Below are 18,748 nucleotides of genomic sequence, written 5' to 3' on the forward strand. Positions count from 1 at the left end.
TTGCTGCTCATTGGAGCTGACCACCCTCACTTAATTACTCCCATTAAGCCAGTAAGGTTAGGACCCCCAGGGGGACCTGCAGCTCTTAAGACACGTTTAGGATGGACATTGCAGGGTCCCACTAGACTTGTCGAGCAGTCCATTCACCCACAGCAATGTTTGTTGACCTCCGCAATTCCTCAAATGGCAGAGCTCTTTAGGAACGTCGAGAAACTGTGGCAAGTTGACGTACTTCCCTTCAGAAACGAGAAGGAGGTCACCAGGTCCAGACAAGACCAATATGCTATTCATATGCTTGAATCAAAGACTACCCGAGTTGATGTGGATGGAGTCTTACGTTATGCCACCCCTCTGCTTAGGCGTAAAGATATGCCGCATTTCCAAGCCCCAAAGGAAATGGTAATTCCCAGCCTCAGGAACACTGAACGGTGCCTCGCTAAACACCCAGATCGAGCCAAGGTGTACAATGCTGAAATTCAGAAACTGACCCAGGCAGGAACTGTCAAGAAGTTGAGTTCCGAAGAGTTGACACAGTCAGGGGAATCATGGTATATCCCACATCACATGGTGACCCACAACAATAAGAATCGCATTGTGTTCAACTGTTCTTATCAGTACCGAGGTCTGAACCCTAAATGAGTGGCTGTTGCCTGGCCCCACCTTAGGACCTTCACTCCTAGGAGTGCTGTTACGGTTCAGGGAACACACCGTAGCTATAAGTGGTGATGTGAAAGCCATGTTCCACCAGGTCCGTCTGCTCCCTGAAGATCGTCCCCTTCTGATTTGTCTGGCGTGACATGGAAGGAGACCGAAGTCCATCAGTGTATGAGTGGCAAGTCCTGCCCTTCGGTACCACGTGTAGCCCGTGCTGTGCCACTTACGCCATGCAGCACCACGTTATCAGTCATAGCCAGCCAGAGGATGATGTGAGGTTTTCCATTGAGAGATGCTTCTACGTCGATAATTGTCTCCTCCCCTGACCAAGCCCGAACACTGGTAGATAAGCTAAGGGAGATTCTAGCCTCTGGTGGATTTGAACTCCGCCAATGGGCCAGCAATAAGCCAGAGGTTATCAGCCATCTACCGAAAGAAGCCCGGTCTGACAGTCTAGAACTCTGGTTCGCTCACGACCGAATTGATAATCCTGAATCCGCTCTGGGCCTTAGCTGGCACTGTTCCACAGACACACTGAGGTACAAACATCGACCAGTCAATTATGATGCTCCTACCATGCGGAACATCTACAGGGTCTTAGCCAGTCAGTACAACCCCCTCGGGTTTATCCTGCCGTACACCACCCGTGCCAAAATACTAGTGAGACAGCTTTGGGACAAACACAGAGACTGGGACGATCCCCTACTGCCCCATGATTTGTTACAAGCCTGGAGAGACTGGGAGGGAGAGTTACAAGTCCTGCCGAGAATCATCTTTCCCCGAGCATACTTACCTCCGACCATGGATGAGAGAAGCATTACTCACGAGATGCATGTGTTCTGCGATGCTTCGGAGCAAGCATGTGGAGCTGTTGCTTACCTGAGGACAGCAGACAGTCAAAGTCACCCTTCTGTCTCCTTTGTTGTGGCCCGTTCAAGAATTGCACCTAAACGACTGCATTCAATGCCCAGATTGGAGCTTTGTGCTGCCCTCACTGGAGCCTAACTTAGTAGGTTGATGGAGCAAGAACTTACCCTGCCAATCAGCAAGATTACCCTCTGGACCGACTCAACCACGGTCTTGACCTGGCTACAATCTGAGTCATGCCGATTTAAGGTATTTGTTGGCACCCGAGTGGCGGAAATTCAGGAGCTCACCTATCGACATTCATGGCGATATGTTGACTCTGCGAATAATCCGGCGGATGATCTTACAAGAGGTAAGAGGCTAGAGGAGTGATACGCATCGGGTGTGTGAGACTCTTCGTCAGGTATGGTGGCAACTCCACAGAATGCAGACTTGCGAATTTCTGAATGGCACTCCTCCACTACTGTTGCTGGCAGGGTTGGCCATTTATCTGAGCTTTGCAGGAGAAATGGCGGTCCATGGCTCCAACGGTTAGGCTTAGCCAGCTACACCACTTGGAAGGAACTTCTAGAGGCCACAGTGCAGATGCTTCACGGGGCGGCAGGTCAGAGCGAGAACCCTACTGCTGATGAATACCGTACAGCTGAGATTCTTATCCTGAGAGGGGCACAACAGGATAGCTTTGCAGAGGAGTTCAGACTACTGCGAAATTGGAAACCAATCCAACGAAGTAGCCGTTTACTAACCCTGTCTCCAGAGCTGGACGAGACAGAGGATCACATTAGGGTCGGGGGTAGATTGCGCCGATCCGAAGACTTAGACCTGGCTGCTGTGCATCCCATCATCTTGGATCATTGCCATCCGACCACTAAGCTTCTGATTCAAGACTATGATACCCGACTCTGCCACCCAGGCCCTGAGAGAGTGTTTGCAGAGATCCGCCGCAAGTTTTGGATCTTACGAGGTCGAGAAGCAGTTTGACGGTATCAACATGGTTGCACAGAGTGTCGTAGATGGAAAGCAAGCCCTCAAGTTCCTAAGATGTCAGACCTACCTGTAGCACGCCTACGCCTGTATAAGCCCGCATTCTACTCTACAGGCATGGACTGCTTCAGGCCTTTTATAGTGAAAGTGGGCAGGCGCACCGAGAAAAGGTGGGGAATTATCTTCAAGTGCCTTACAACAAGATGTGTACATCTAGAGATCCTCTCCAATCTGGATACCGACTCCTTCTTGATGGCCTTGAGGAGGTTCATTGCCAGGCGAGGGACACCAGCCGAGTTGTTCTCTGACCAGGGAACAAACTTCCGTGGAGGAGAAAGAGAGATACGGGAAGCCCTTGTAGAATTATCCCCAGAACTCCGACTCCAGCTAGCCAAACACAAGATAAAGTTTCACTTCAACCCACCTGGTGCACCCCACTTCGGCGGAGCTTGGGAGAAGGAAATCCGCCCCGTGAAAACTGCACTATACCGGGTAGTAGGCAGTCAATCCGTTACAGAGGAAGTGCTACATATGGTTCTCCTGGAAGTAGAAGGTATGTTGAATGCTAAACCATTGGGGTATGTGTCCTCCAACCCTAAGGACCTTGATCCGGTGACGCCCAATGTTCTCCTGATGGGGCGGCGGGACGGGTCCCTGCCACAAGTGGTCTATCCTAAATTAGAACTCCTGAGCAGACGCCGCTGGAGACATTCCCAAATTCTGGCTGACCAGTTTTGGTCTAGTTTCATTAAGAACTATCTCCCGAACCTACAAACTCGCCAGAAATGGAATGCCAACCCTACAGATATGACCCTAGGATCAGTGGTACTGATGATGGACCCTCAACTGCCCAGAGCATGCTGGCCGGTTGGTCTTGTCACCAAAGTTTACCCCAGTGCAGACGGACACATAAGGACAGTGGATGTAAGGATAAACAATTGAACTTACACTAGACCTGTAGCCAGATTGATTGTTCTACCAGAGGTTCCAGATGAGGATGAGAACTAAGCCCTTATGCCTGTCTCCGGATACTGAATTGATCACCTATTCAGAAACAAATGTGCTTCACACATAATCGTGTATGCGCACCTCTGCCGCATATTGATGCGCTCCAACACTCCCTAAGACGAACGCCAAACAAACTCCCCGCCGCCTTCACGAGCAGTCTCCACCATATTTCACTCCGCATCGAACAAGCGTCAGGTGTGTCAACCACGCCCCCTCCAGACGGCCCCTAAAACACACATAACCAACAACACACACACATACGCACAGTCTAGACTGAGACGTCACATCGTGTATGCGCACCTCTGCCGCATATTGATGCGCTCCAACACTCCCTGAGCGCACGCAACGAGCAGCGCTCTGTTCTGTGCAGATTCACGGACGATGGTGAAGCAAGTGTGTGTCGAGACAACGCTGCTGAGATTATTCACAGTTTGGAGAGTGTTTAGACTAATATTGTGTGCGTCACTGCTGAATAAACCACACAAACATCTGAATATGACCATATTGGAAGATAGTATGCTCATGCCTACTGCAACAGTTTATTAAACAACATCCAATCAGTTAATGGTCTGGTTCATGTGTTCTGACCGACACCCGAGAGTGATTACCACACAAAAGTAGTTCCAGCAATAGAAATAAAATACAGTCCTTTTAAGTCTCCCCAACAAGACTATAACATTTAGATGTTTGAAAACTGCCGAACTGACCCCAAATTTTGTCCACCCGCTGGCAGAATCTGGCAAATCAGGAAACTGAGGAAAATCAGTCCAGAAGTTAACAGGGTTGAGTGAAACATGTTGGACACCGATAATGCTAATAAAACTGTTAGTTTAAAACCAGTTAACCCCCTGGGGTCTGAGGGGTTTTTGGGGCCCTTGAGAGGTTTTGACATGCCCTGACATTTGTGCTTATTTCAGCTACTTACAACATACCTTTGGTCAACTCATAATTATGCTGTATTGCAGCACAAACTCTGCTACAATAATATGTGAGCAAAATGGAAGTTACATGTTTGCATTTTATAGAAAAAAAATATTATGCGTGGTTAGTACGTTTTGGGAAAAAATTTGTCACTGCAATGAGCTCATATAACTCATACTGAATAGTTTGGCACAAGTCTTTTGAGTTACCATTCTTGTAGGCTAGAATGTTTACTACAAAATGATGTGAAAATCATTCTGATCACTCTTTCACAAAACAACAATATAATGATTTAAACTTTGCAAGTCAGTTTTTGTGCCAGCACTGCTTTATGCGTAGGGGTGTTGATGGCCATGAATATGAATGAGGGGAGACAATAGACACTCCCCCAATGGCTAATGCCCCGTCACGGTGCTGTGAGGCAGAGAGGAGCATCTGAGAATGAGAGGAGATTCAAAGGTTTTGTTTTTAAATCTGTTTTTATTGTAATTCCTCTATGTGGAGGAACTAAATGTTGTGCCTCACAAGACCACAGTGCTACCGTACATATATAAACATATAGTACCAATCAAACGTTTGGACACATTACCATTTTTAATATTTTTAATATTTTTGGAAGATGGCTGCATTTATTTGATCAAAAATACAGAAACAACAGTAATATTGTGAAATATTATTACAATTTAAAATAATGATTTTCTATTTTAATATACTTTAAAATATAATTTATTTCTTTGATCAAAGCTGAATTTTCAGCATCCTTACTCCAGTCTTCAGTGTCACATGATCCTTCAGAAATCATTCTAATATCATGATTTGATAATCAGGTATTATCAATGTTGGAAAAACAGTTATTATTATTATTATTATTATTAAAAAGAAAAGCATTTATTCAAAATAGAAATCTTTCCTAACAATATAACTTAACACATCCTTTAAAAAAAGAAATAAAGGTAGTGTATACTGTTACAAACAGACTCATGGGCGAATGTGAGTAAACAGAGGTCACTTGCGGTCCAGTTTCCTGGGCAGGAATCGCGCAGTCTGTGCAACATCAGTCTCGGTTTTCCATGACAGGGGGGACTTGGACCTGTTGCTTGTTTGCCTCGGCTCTCTTCGGGACCGGTGCTTGGACATGTTCATTGTCACATCTGTTGATAACACAATCAAAGAAACTGTATTATTATCGCTATCAATCACTATGGCCATGGATTAAGAAAAAGACAAACGATTTTGTAATTTCACACAAGAATAGGTAGGCCCTACTTGTATATTATGACGAGTATATTATGTATATTGTAAACACAATTACATTTCATCAGTAAAATATTACGTCTGTGCACTTACCATCATTCTCGATTGAGAACTGAACGACACCTGCGTCCTCTGCGGTGCTGGAGAAGGAGAGTGTGATGCAAACACATTCCTAAAAAAATAAAAACAACTGTTAGCATACATTATCCAAAGATGGGCGATTAATGGGTATGGACGCACAATGCATGTAGTCTATATATCTGTTGATGGGCCATAGGACGGAGAAATATCTATTTATGGGCCATATCGCGCTGTTGATGGCCATTATCTGCGCACGCATTTCAAACATTTACACCTGCATTCACAATCATCTGTGGCAATATTTTAGCGTGTGTCATAGGCTAACCAAAACCGAACATTTATATATAAAAATATAATGTCTAGTATTTAGACAGTATCACATTTTACCGGAGGCTGAAATATTATTCGATAGAAGGTTAGGACTGTAATAGGTGATGATTTATTATTTCTAGCTTTCCTCAATGGGGTGTCGATCAGAACACAATGGATTGAATCAGTTCCATGCAAAGGTGGTTTATTGTTGACAGTTTGGCTATACACAACACAGCAGTACACAGATTGCTTGAAGTAATCTAGATGTGTATGTTTATGTGGTTTTGCACACACAGTCTTGCTTGTACAGTCCCGCTCGTACAGTTGCGCTCTCTGCTGATAATGATTGACAGCAAGTAGCGCATGCGCACATGACTCGGCCTTTCCAACACAGCCGCCCCCAAATTTGGTTACAAATTTGCTCCATTGAAAGGCCGGCACTATATGGAATATCGTTAGTCACCAGTGTGGCTTTCATCACCTTCATCTCGGATCTCTGGAAGAACAATCAGTCGAGCGATGGGTCTCGTGTAGACTTTGTCCTTAATCTGCACCTCGACCGTTCGAACTCGATTATCAGCCCCAGGAAAGACATTAAGTACCCCCCCGATCTGCCAGAATGAACGGGGTAACTGAGGGTCAACAAGCATGACAACTGTCCCGGGTTTGATGTCTACTGATGGATTCTGCCACTTTCCCCTGGCCTGCATGTTAGGTAAGTAATACTTTATAAAGGCCGTCCAGAATCTGTCAGATAATACTTGTGAATGTCTCCATCTCCGTCTTCCTAGCAGCTCAGACACTGGATATACGACTTGGGGTAGGGACCCATCCGGCCGCCCCATTAGAAAGCAGTTTGGGGTGATCGGATCTGCATCAGCAATGTCTGCTGAAACGTAACCAAGAGGTTTGGAGTTGAGGATGGCTTCAATCTCTATGAGGACAGTTCGAAGCACTTCTTCAGTTACTGATTCTGAGCCCAGGGTTGTATAAAGTGCGGCCTTTACTGAACGAATCTCGCGTTCCCACACCCCTCCAAAGTGTGGAGCAGCTGGAGGATTGAAATGAAAGCTAATTTGTTGCTTCGCTAGCTGCTGTTGCAGATCACCACTCAGCTGACTGAAGGCCTCTTTAAGCTCCCTCTCACCACCTCGAAAGTTGGTGCCTTGGTCCGAATATAACTCTGCAGGTTTCCCACGGCGACCTATAAACCGACGTAGTGCCATGAGAAAGGCATCACTATCTATAGATGTCAGCACCTCAAGGTGCACTGCCCGGGTGGTCAAGCACTTTAATAAAAGTCCCCACCGCTTCTCCGTCCTACGACCTATTTTGACCAGGAGAGGCCCAAAGCAGTCCATTCCGGTTGAATGGAAAGCAGGCTTGAACAACCGAAGTCGTGGTGGAGGGAGATCAGCCATCTTCTGGGAGGCTGGCTTCGACCTCCATTTACAGCATTCAAGACATGTTCGCTGGTGCTTTCTCACTGCCTCTCTCCCTTTCAGTATCCACACATTTCGACGGAGCTCCGCAAACACTCGCTCTGGTCCTGGATGGCAAAGGCGAGCATCATATTCCTTTATGAGTAGCTGAGTGTTAGGGTGACTGGAATCCAACACGATAGGGTGTACTGTGCTTGGGTCTAATCCTTCCACCCGCCTTAATCGTCCTCCAACCCGTATTACCTCACTGGTTCTGTCGAACTCTGGGGAAAGACAAAGTAAGCGGCTGCTAGAACGAACAGGCTTCCCACTCTTCAATAGATGGTAGTCTTCATGAAAACTATCCATCTGGACCTGTCTCAGCGCGGTCAGTTCTGCCTTTTGGTAAGCACCGGCTGGAGGGGAGCCACTTTGTTCTGCCGCCCCGTGCAACTCCTGTGCTACTGCTTCGACCAAGTCTTTCCAGCTACTAAACTTACTACCATCTGCTGTCACTGGTGCTGCGTTGACCACGCCACAGAAGGCACTTCGCTTTAATTCCGTAGCGTCATCAGGCACTAAGCTGTGCACAACTGGTGGTGCTGGCCAAGTACTCTGAGGTTGGAGGAGGAATTCTGGCCCTTGGCTCCACCGATTGGGTTCAATAAGGTCCTTCAGGCTCTTACCACGGGTAAGATCATCCGCAGAGTTCCTGACAGAGTCAATGTAATTCCACCCTTTAAGGTCAGTCAATTCTTGAATCTCTGCCACCCTAGTGCCCACAAACACCTTGAAGCGGCAGGATTCGGAATGTAACCAGTGGAGGACAGTTGTTGAATCTGTCCAGAAAGTGACCTTCTGGATCTTCAAGGTGAGCTCATTTTCAGCCAGCTTGGCCAACTTCGCTCCTATTAGAGCAGCACACAGTTCCAGTCTAGGAATTGAGCACTGCTTACGTGGGGCAACACGTGATCGGGCCATGAGGAATGAAAGGTGTACCTTCCCGCATGGATCTTCTGAACGAAGGTAAGCGACTGCCCCATAAGCCTTCTCAGAAGCATCGGTGAAGATATGGATTTCCCGAGTGACCTCTGAGTTGTCCATGCTGGATGGAATGTAGCACCTAGGGAGTACTACAAGAGGTAAGTACTGCAGCTCAGCTTCCCACACCTTCCATGCCTGCTGAAGATCATCGGGAAGTTGTGGATCATCCCAGTTCCTGTTCTTAATCCAGAGCTGTTGAACAATCACCTTGGCTCGTGTGGTGAAAGGAAGAATGACTCCAAGGGGGTCATACTGACTTGCTAACACACGATATATGTTTCGCATTGTCAGAGCACTGTAAGTAACGGGTCTATGCTTAAATCCTAGGTGGTCCGACTCACAGTGCCAACTCAGTCCCAAGGTGGATTCACGTGGGTCTTCCTTATTATGTGAAAGCCACAGCTCTAGCTTGGGAGATCTGGCTTCTGGTGGCAAGTGACTGACGACTTCTTGCGCGTTGCTGGCCCATTGACGGATATCAAACCCTCCGGACGCTAGCAGCTCACGAAGTTTGTCTAGTAACTGCCGTGCCTCTTGAGCAGATGGGAAGCTCTGTAGACAGTTATCCACATAGAAGCAGCGTTCCACGGAATGTCTCACATCTTCATCCGCTGTGCTGTGCAATGAGACATGCCTTTGGAGGGCGAAGGATGCACAGCAAGGACTGCACGTGGTTCCGAACGGCAGCACCTGCCATTCATAGATGTCAGGGGGATCGCCGCGTCTCATGCCACGCCAGAGAAAGCGCAGGAGGGGCTTGTCCTCAGGTAAGAGCAGAACTTGGTGGAACATTCCACGTATATCACCGCTGATAGCCACACAATGCTCCCTGAAACGAAGTAGAACACCTAGCAGAGAAGAGCTCAAAGTTGGACCAGGCATCAAGGAATCATTAAGGTTCAGTCCTTTATATTGGAAAGAGCAATTGAACACAATACGGTCCTTATCATTGTGGCTGACTAAGTGGTGCGGGATATACCAGGTCTCCCCTGTCATAGTGCTTGCAGCAGCTGACAGTTTGGTAACTGCTCCATTCAGTTCTAGCTTTTCAATTTCAGCATTGTACACAGCCGCTTTCTCTGGATTTTGGCTAAGTCGTCGTTCCATACTTCGGAGACTTGGAATCACAGCCTCTTTCGGAGCACAAAAGGAGGGTGAATCCTTTCTGCGCAACAAGGGTGTTGCGTAGCGTAAGATTCCATTCACCTCCACACGAGTTGTCCTGGTCTCTAAGAGGTTAATGGCATCCTGGTCCTCCCTGGACCTTGTCACCTGCTTTTCACAACGGAAAGGCAAAACATCAAGTTGCCATAGCCTTTCAACATCTCTTTTGAGTTCTAGTTCCGCAGGGGTGAGAGACAGGAAAAGGCACTGCTGTGGCTGCAACTTGGTCTCCAAGATCTTGGCTGGTCCCTGCAGTGTCCAACCTAGCTTTGTCTTTATGGCGGCCGGACCACCAAGTGGCCCAATTCGGACAGGTGCAATTGGTGTGATTAGATGGGTGTTATCAGCTCCGATGAGAAGTAGAGGACTCACTCTTTCAAAGGCCTGCAGAGGGAGATCTTTAAGATGCTTGTACTTATCCAACAAACTGGCAGGATAGGAGTAATCGGCCAGACCAAGACGTTTCGCAGTGAATGCTGCATTGATCTTAAAGGTCTTCTGTGGATGCGTGGCAGGAGATATGTGGAAGGTAACCGTAGTACCACTGATGGTCTGCACATCTTGGCGGATGGTCCGCAAGGCTATGTTTTCGGCTTGACCTTGTATACCAAGCTCATGGGCGGCATCAGGAAGAAGAATAGTACGCTCGGACCCATCATCCATGACAGCATAGGTGTCGAGCGTCTTGCCTCCATAGCGCAGCAAGACCCGGATGACCTTTAGGAGAACACGCCTGCAGTCAGTGGGTCTGTCCAAGTACAGTGTCTCAGTGGTTGAACTAACAAGGCAGGAACCTTCTCTGGTACTCTTTGTATTGACCTCATGCAGGATTTGTAAGTGCTTCCCTTTGCAGATGCTACAAGGCTTCTTGAGTGTGCACTGGGCTGCTTGGTGTGCACGTCCACAGCGCCAACAACGATGATTGGTCTGGATCCATTCAATCATTTGCTGTTTATCAAAGGACTTAAAAGTGGGACATTGACTAAGATAATGGTCCTCATTATCGCAGTAAGGACAAAAAGCTCTAGGTGGGAGTTTAGGTTTCTCCGCTTTAACAGGTCTAACTTGAGACGGTGCTGAGGGTATCTTTGTGGCAATGTCGTCCGCTCCATGAAGGATGGTAGCTAAACGGGCAGTGGGTTTGGCTTCTCTCCAGCGTTCTGGTCTCTGGCTCTTGTAACTGATCTGTGACTCACTGCTTTGACACCAGGCCTCATACTGGAGCCACTCGGAAAATTCACGAAGGTTATATACAGACCCAGGACGGTGGTACATCTGTCTTCGGAATCCTGATCTCATTTCGGCAGGTAACTTACTCAGCAGTCTCTCTACATGTGACCCACATCGAAGCTCGGCTTCACCTTCATCTCCAAGTGTTTCCAACATACCCACCAAAGCCCTAATCTGTAGAGCAAATTTGTCAAAGGCCTCAGTATCTCCTCGTCGGATATCTGGGGAATCCATTACTTTGGCAATCTTCTTGAGTGCCAACTTGTGAGGCTGGCCAAACCTTTCATTCAGAGCAGCCATAGTAGCAGAGTATGGAAATGGTGAATTGAGATAGGAATCTGCCACCAGACGAGCTTCGTCTAGCTTCAAATGATCCAGCAAGATTTGGTACCGGAACAGTTCTGTGGCATCTGATGGTAGAAGGTTCTCAAGAGCTATCTTTAAACGAGTAAACTCACCGGGGTCCTTAGTACAAAAGTTGGGTATGGTTGGCACTGGACCTCGGTAGGTGGTTTCTTTTCTTACAGGATTCAGGTGAGAGGCATAAGGATCTTTGTGTACTAACGGTGGCCCTGTGGGTTGCTGGGACTGAGAACGCACCTGTGTAGGATAATCTAAAGTCTCTCCAGGGGACTTGTACAATGTCCTGGAATGCCAGTGAGGGACAGGAGTATCTGCTTGGAGGCCCGGCATAGGAAGAGCTGTTCTCTGATAAAGAGGGTGACCTGGGTTTTCAGGATGCTGCCAGGAAGGAAAATCATAGCCAACACGTTCACCACACATGGTTGGCCGAATGTGTGATTTAGTAGGGGTCGCCGCTAAGATCTGATCTTTCATTATCTGAAGTTCACCCATCATTGTTCCCAGAATGTCTAACATTTTAGAGTCACCTGTTGTAGCAGGAAGGGGCTGGTGTGGCTTTAGAGGTGGCGCTGCTGTGTAGTCTGTCTGGTGACGTTTACCATAGATAGGTGGTAAAGATGTAGACACCATGGAGTGTGGACGGTAGGATGCCGTTCCAGGATGTGGGAGGAGTCTATCCTGTGCTGGGAAAGATGTACTTGGCAACGGCGTGGAGTGATGTTCTTCCCATGGCCGATGATATGGAGAAGTCTGAGGACTATTAACTGGCTGCACTGGAGCGTAGCTGGCGCTAGGTTGTTGCAGTTCTATGCTATCCATTCTTTGGATAAAAGGATCCCTTTCCCCGACTATGGGCGACCATTCATCCACTGTGTCCCATGGATCTTGACTTATGGGACTCGTTACTCTGGTAGAAGGTGAAGGGATGTTCACTGCAGCATCTCCAAGCCACTGTGTATGCTGTGTTGTGTGAGGCGATACCGGCTGGCTACCTGCTCCACGATGTACAGTCGTAAGATCATAATCTTTGAGGTAAACAGGAAGATGAACTTGACGTTTGGGTCTGACAATCTGAGAAGATGCTTCTTCAGGTTGCATAGTGATACTGATCAATTCTTTGTCCATAAGGAATGCCAGATCCGGCTCGAAGGACCATTTATTCGATAGAAGGTTAGGACTGTAATAGGTGATGATTTATTATTTCTAGCTTTCCTCAATGGGGTGTCGATCAGAACACAATGGATTGAATCAGTTCCATGCAAAGGTGGTTTATTGTTGACAGTTTGGCTATACACAACACAGCAGTACACAGATTGCTTGAAGTAATCTAGATGTGTATGTTTATGTGGTTTTGCACACACAGTCTTGCTTGTACAGTCCCGCTCGTACAGTTGCGCTCTCTGCTGATAATGATTGACAGCAAGTAGCGCATGCGCACATGACTCGGCCTTTCCAACAAATATATTTGCACGAAATCATATTTACACCTAAGCAGATATTCGCAAAAGTCAGTATTTTTAGCATGATAATCAGTGTCATAAGCTAATCAAAATGGATTGAAATATAATACAAATATGTTTAGAGAGTAATATCACATTGAAACACGACCATATACGAATGTTAGGGATATTGTAAGGCAATACTTGCAATCTTTCCTGTAATATGTCAAAAGCTAACCAAAACTAAGCAAAATATAGTCTGAAAATTCACATGAGTTCTATATAATCAGAAAAGAATCATATAAACACTAAACAACTTACTCGAACTTGTATCCTCTGTGGGATCAATTCGCTCTTGAAAATGCAGCCGTTCTCCGTCTGAGATGCAACCGTTTCTCTGAGGAAAAGGTGAATTCTTCCTCGCTGTCCATAATCATCTGGAGGACGATCTTTACCGGAGAAGCGTGCCATCCTCAAAACGCGATGAACTATCCGTGAATCTGACGAGAAACTGCGTGTTTTCTGTTTTCATCATGGCATTGATCGGAGGGCGTGCGATGCGTATAGATCACCTCAACTATTAGCATGTGAATAGCGCCGGGGGGCGTGGCGGCATCAGCTCATTAAAAATAATGAAGAGAGAACGAAAAACTGCGCCTCTCCTTGGTTTCAAACGGATTACATAAACTAAGAATATGTATTTTTTAATATAAATTATTTCATTTAAAAGAAGAGAATTCTAGCTTCATAAAGACAAATGTCTCGTTCCTGAGTGACAAGTATTCGCTGAGTTACAGTTCATTTTCGGACGCGTTTCAGAATGGACTTCCCTGACAGAGAGAAGGCAGAACTCGCATCATGTTTATTTTTCTTTATTTGGCGAAAGACACAACACTTTGTTTTTATTGTGAGTATACACAAAAAAAATAGAAACTTAACTGGATCGAATGATGTAAAACACTTAAATGTAAGATCAAAACCAACAAAGTATTTTGAATCTCTTTTGCACTGATAAGAAAAAAAGCGAGCAGATCACGCCGGCGTGATTGCCGACCCCAGGGGGTTAAAGCCCACGGTCAGTCTACACATTCCTTTCAGATTTGGTTTTCAGTCCGATTAAGTGTTTACATGTTCTCTTGATCGGATTACAAAAGGAATAAACCACCCCTTTCAATCCGATCGAAATTTCAATCGGATCGAGCTCAATCGGATCAATTAAGGTGTTTACATGAAGGTTTTTCAATCCGATTGAGCTCGATCCGATTATAAGGGTCCATGTAAACGCAGCTAATGTCATGTTTACTGATTTTATGGAATACATGCACACTAGAGTTTTGTTTATTAAACAATTAAACTATAACATTTAGATGTTTGAAAACTGCCGAACTGACCCCAAATTTTGTCCACCCGCCGGCAGAATCTGGCAACACTGGCCCAGTGATGTCACTTCCTGGGTGTCACAATTAATAAATAGTTTCGAGGAAAATCAGTCCAGAAGTTAACAGGGTTTAGTGAAACATGTTGGACACAGATAATGCTAATAAAACTGTTAGTTTAAAACCAGTTAAAGCCCGCGGTCAGTCTACACTTTGAGCATGTTGCAAACACTGAAATGAGTTCACACTCTGCAGTCTTTTATTACAAACAAATATGACAAAAAATAATCATTCCAAAAATATACAATCTACTGCACTTTACTGCAAAACTGTGTTTTTTCTCACCGCGAAATTCACTTGATCTTGTGTTTCCGGTGTCCCACATTCACATGCGTATGAATGGACGTCAGTGGAAGGAAAAGTTTATTGTAACTGGCCCTTAATAATTACGTTTTTTGTTTAATGAACTAAATATCATCTATCTAAAAAAATCATCTATCTAAATGTTGGTGTCAAAATGATGACATGTATATGTATATTTTTTAATGTATTAATATCACATTAGATAATTGTCGTTGATCAAATATATTTCATATTTCTCACTACTGAAATATGGTATTTGTATATAATGTTTTAATAATTGAAGATCAATGCACCTCATTCATGTACATTTTCAGGGATGTATAATTTATAAAAAGGCATAAAATTATTGTAATATTTATATAAAGTTGTTTACATCATGGTTTACTGTTATGTCCTTTCACTTCATATCTCTTGGAATTGTTTTGATCTCTTTGATTTTTAGACCCGATGGAAGAGAGCGAGGAGAGTGAAGAACTGAGAGAAGTGGACGAGGAACATCATGTCCAACCTGGAGGAAAACCCTTGAGTCGCTCAAAGACTAAACAGATATTTTTAAAGAAAAGAAGAGCCAAGAAATTTTTCTCCTGCACTCAGTGTGGAAACAGTTTCACAGCCAAACGTAATCTTGAGATTCACATGAGGATCCACACCGGAGAGAAGCCGTTCTCATGTGATCAGTGCGGAAAGAGCTTCAAGCGATCAGCACACCTTAAAGAACACATAAAAATCCACACAGGAGAAAAGCCGTTCTCATGTGATCAATGCGGAAAGAGTTTCCCACGAAAATACACTCTTAATGATCACATGAGGATCCACACCGGAGAGAAGCCGTTCTCATGTGATCAGTGTGGCAAAACATTTATTTGTTCATCAGACCTGAAGAAACACCTGAGAGTTCATACGAAGGAGAAGCCGCATTCATGTTCAGTGTGTGGAAAGAGTTTTTCACGGCTTCAATATTTAAAGGTACATCAGAAATTTCATACTGGTGTGAGAGAGTACATGTGCTTTGAGTGTGAGAAGACTTTTACTACAGCTGGCAGTTTAAAGCAGCACCAGAGAATTCACACTGGAGAAAAACCTTACAAGTGTTCACACTGTGACGAGAGATTCAGTCACTTATTATCTCTGAAAACACATGAGATGATCCACACTGGAGAAAAAGCCTTCAAGTGTTCACACTGTGACAAGAGATTCAGTCAGTCAGGAAATCTGAAAAGACATGAGAGGATCCACACTGGAGAAAAAGCTTTCAAGTGTTCACACTGTGACAAGAGATTCAGTCTGTCAGAACATCTGAAAAGACATGAGAGGATCCACACTGGAGAAAAACCTTACAAGTGTTCACACTGTGACAAGAGATTCAGTGAGTCATCATCTCTGAACAAACATGAGAGGATCCACACCGGAGAGAAGCCGTTCTCGTGTGATCAATGCGGCAAAACATTTATTAGTTCATCAGACCTGAAGATACACCTGACAGTTCATACGAAGGAGAAGCCGTATTCATGTTCTGTGTGTCGAAAGAGTTTTTCACAGCTGCAAAATTTAAAGGTACATCAGAAAATTCATACTGGTGTGAGAGAGTACATGTGCTTTGAGTGTGAGAAGACTTTTACTACAGCGGACAATTTAAAACGGCACCAGAGAATTCACACTGGAGAAAAACCTTACAAGTGTTCACACTGTGACAAGAGATTCAGTGTGTCATCAACTCTGAAAAGACATGAGAGGATCCACACTAAAGAAAAGCCGCACACGTGTGATCAGTGCGGAAAGAGTTTCTCTATTAAAAGTGCCCTGAAGCTGCACATGAAGATCCATACAGTGGAGAAACCACATCACTGCAGTCTGAGATCACGGTGAGTAGTTCATCTTTATCTGCTGAGAAACAAAATCTGGAATCTTGAACTTAGTTTGGCTTTGTGTGCTTTTCCTGCAGCAGCTCACCATGTGACCTTTATTTTTCACATGCATTTAGTCCATAGAAATTATATTTACTGCTATAAATTGTCATGATTGGTAATGTTTTCACACAGTGGCCCTCATTTACAAAACGAGTGTACAACAGAAAATTGGGTGCACGTTGTTTCCATGCAAAAAAATAGCATTTATTTATCAATATGGACGAGAGCAGTGGCTATATTTAAATCTCACATCAGGTGCCCGTTCTTTGTACGTTGCTAACTCAGTTAGCTGGATTTGATTGTTGGCGATTTAGCATGATCTTGGATTGTTTGGTTCTTCAACGCTCATCCTGGACTTGCTGTCCTAGCAACAGGTGCGTAAGCTTGACCCTGCTCGCGAGCAGGCTTATTTTCAATTCAAATTTATTTGTATAGCGCTTTTCACAATACATATTGTTTCAAAGCAGCTTTACAGAAAGTGCATTTCAGAAATGTACATAGAAATACAATAAAACTCTTCACGTGTGTCGAGTCGTCTCTTCACGGGCGTCGAGTCGTCTCTTCACGGCCGTTTAGTCGTCTCTTCACGGGCGTCGAGTCGTCTCTTCACGGGCGTCGAGTCGTCTCTTCACGGCGTCGAGTCGTCTCTTCACGGACTCTTTCATCTGGTCGTGATGAAATATATAATTGAGTGTCATCAGCATAACGGTGGAAATTAATTCCATGTTTTCTTATAATATTACCAAGTGGCATCATATATATTGAGAATAGCAGAGGGCCTAATACAGATCCTTGCGGCACTCCATAGTCTACTGACGTTATTTTTCCCCATTTAGACAGACAAAATGATAACGGTCTGATAAGTACCATCTAAACCAGCTTAATGCCTGTCCCTGAACACCAGTGTAAGTTTGAAGTCGATCTAAGAGTATTTTATTATCTATAGTGTCGAACGCAGCACTAAGATTGAGTAGAACAAGTATTGAGATACAGCCTTGATCATCAATGATTGTGTATTTTCAATTGTGTTTCTGATGCTTTCTATTTTCTCAGTGAAGAAATTCATGAAATCATTACTACTACACTGTAACAGAATATTTTGCTTAGGCGATGCCTGTTTATTTGTTAGTCTAGCCACGGTGTTAAATAAAAACCTTGGATTATTTTGGTTATTTTGTATTAGATTGCGGAGATGCTCAGCCCTGGCTGCTTTTAGAGCCTTTTTATAACGTGACATACTGTCTTTCCAGGCAATTCTAAACCCCTCTAAATTTGTTTGTTTCCATTTACGCTCTAAGTTACGAGTTTCTCTCTTGATAACATGCGTAGCAGTGTTGTACCATGGTGCTTTAGTTTTCTCTCTAACCTTTTTTAATCTAATTGGTGCAACAATTTCTAAAGTACTAGAGAAAATGGTGCTCATACTGCTAGTCATTTCCTCTAGTTCACCTGTTAGTTTGGGTTCACTGAGGAGCGGAGATCGATCAGGTAAGCTATTCAAGAATCTATCTACAGTGGTTGGAAGGATTGTTCTGCCTGGTCGATAACGCGGCGCGACATGACAAATTTCAGCAGTACGTAGTATGCATGTTACCATGTAATGATAGGTAGGTAGGTAGGTTAACTTTATTGTCCCCAAGGGGAAATTCTGCTTGGGCACAGTGCAGAGTTGCTTCATAAAAATAAGTAAATAAATAAAAACATCACCAAAGACATCACAATCACAAAACACACAAAGGACATTGTTGACAACACAATTCCATGGATTAAAATGCAAGTGCTAGTGTGGTTGTTGCACATTACTCTATTGCACTGAAATTTGTATAAAGTGCATAGGGCCTAAGCTAAGGTGCTAGTATGTGTATTGCACGTTGCCCTATTGCACCGGGATCGTAAGTGAAGTGCTCACATATTTATTGTACATTTATTGTATTTCACATCGTTTAGCAGCTTAATGGAGGCTGACACAAATGATAATTTAAGGTGATTAGTTTTACATTTTGGTACACGGAGTCTTCTTCCTGATGGCAGGGTTTCATATTCAGGGAAGAGTGGATGTTGAGGGTGTAAGGTAAATGCCTCGGACTCTGGGTCCGTATGAATTAGCTCAAATGATCTATAGGGAATTTTAATAACTAATCATGAATATGATTAATATATTGCATATTACAGTTACATTAAATTATTGAAATTGAAGATAGACTATATGAATATATGAATAATCAATCACAACGAATTATAATTCCTCATTCATACATCAATAGTCTTATTTCAGATCGATTATGAGATAATCTTTAAGGGAAATTAATGTAATTTTCAAATCGGTGTTGTCCAGCAACGACCGTAAGATTAAACTATCA

General features: G+C 44.4%; 2 protein-coding genes across 3 annotated transcripts in view; one reads left to right on the plus strand and one right to left on the minus strand.

Annotated features, from left to right (window-relative positions):
- LOC306999562 (uncharacterized protein) overlaps positions 1–18,748 on the minus strand; it is an 825,164-nt gene that overhangs the window by 217,783 nt on the left and 588,633 nt on the right. The gene's annotated exons all lie outside the window — the stretch shown is intronic.
- Positions 1–18,748, plus strand: part of LOC306999626 (uncharacterized protein) — a 39,526-nt gene that overhangs the window by 13,010 nt on the left and 7,768 nt on the right. For both annotated transcript variants that reach the window (XM_079614489.1, XM_079614488.1), the window contains exon 2: positions 14,924–16,343. In XM_079614489.1, coding sequence (XP_079470615.1) covers positions 14,929–16,343 — 1,415 coding nt within the window. In that variant the 5' untranslated portion in view covers positions 14,924–14,928. The remainder of the gene's footprint in view (positions 1–14,923; positions 16,344–18,748) is intronic.

The sequence above is a fragment of the Phoxinus phoxinus genome (genome assembly GCF_949152265.1).
Source record: "Phoxinus phoxinus genome assembly, chromosome: 1".
NCBI classification, from domain to species: Eukaryota; Metazoa; Chordata; class Actinopteri; order Cypriniformes; family Leuciscidae; genus Phoxinus; species Phoxinus phoxinus.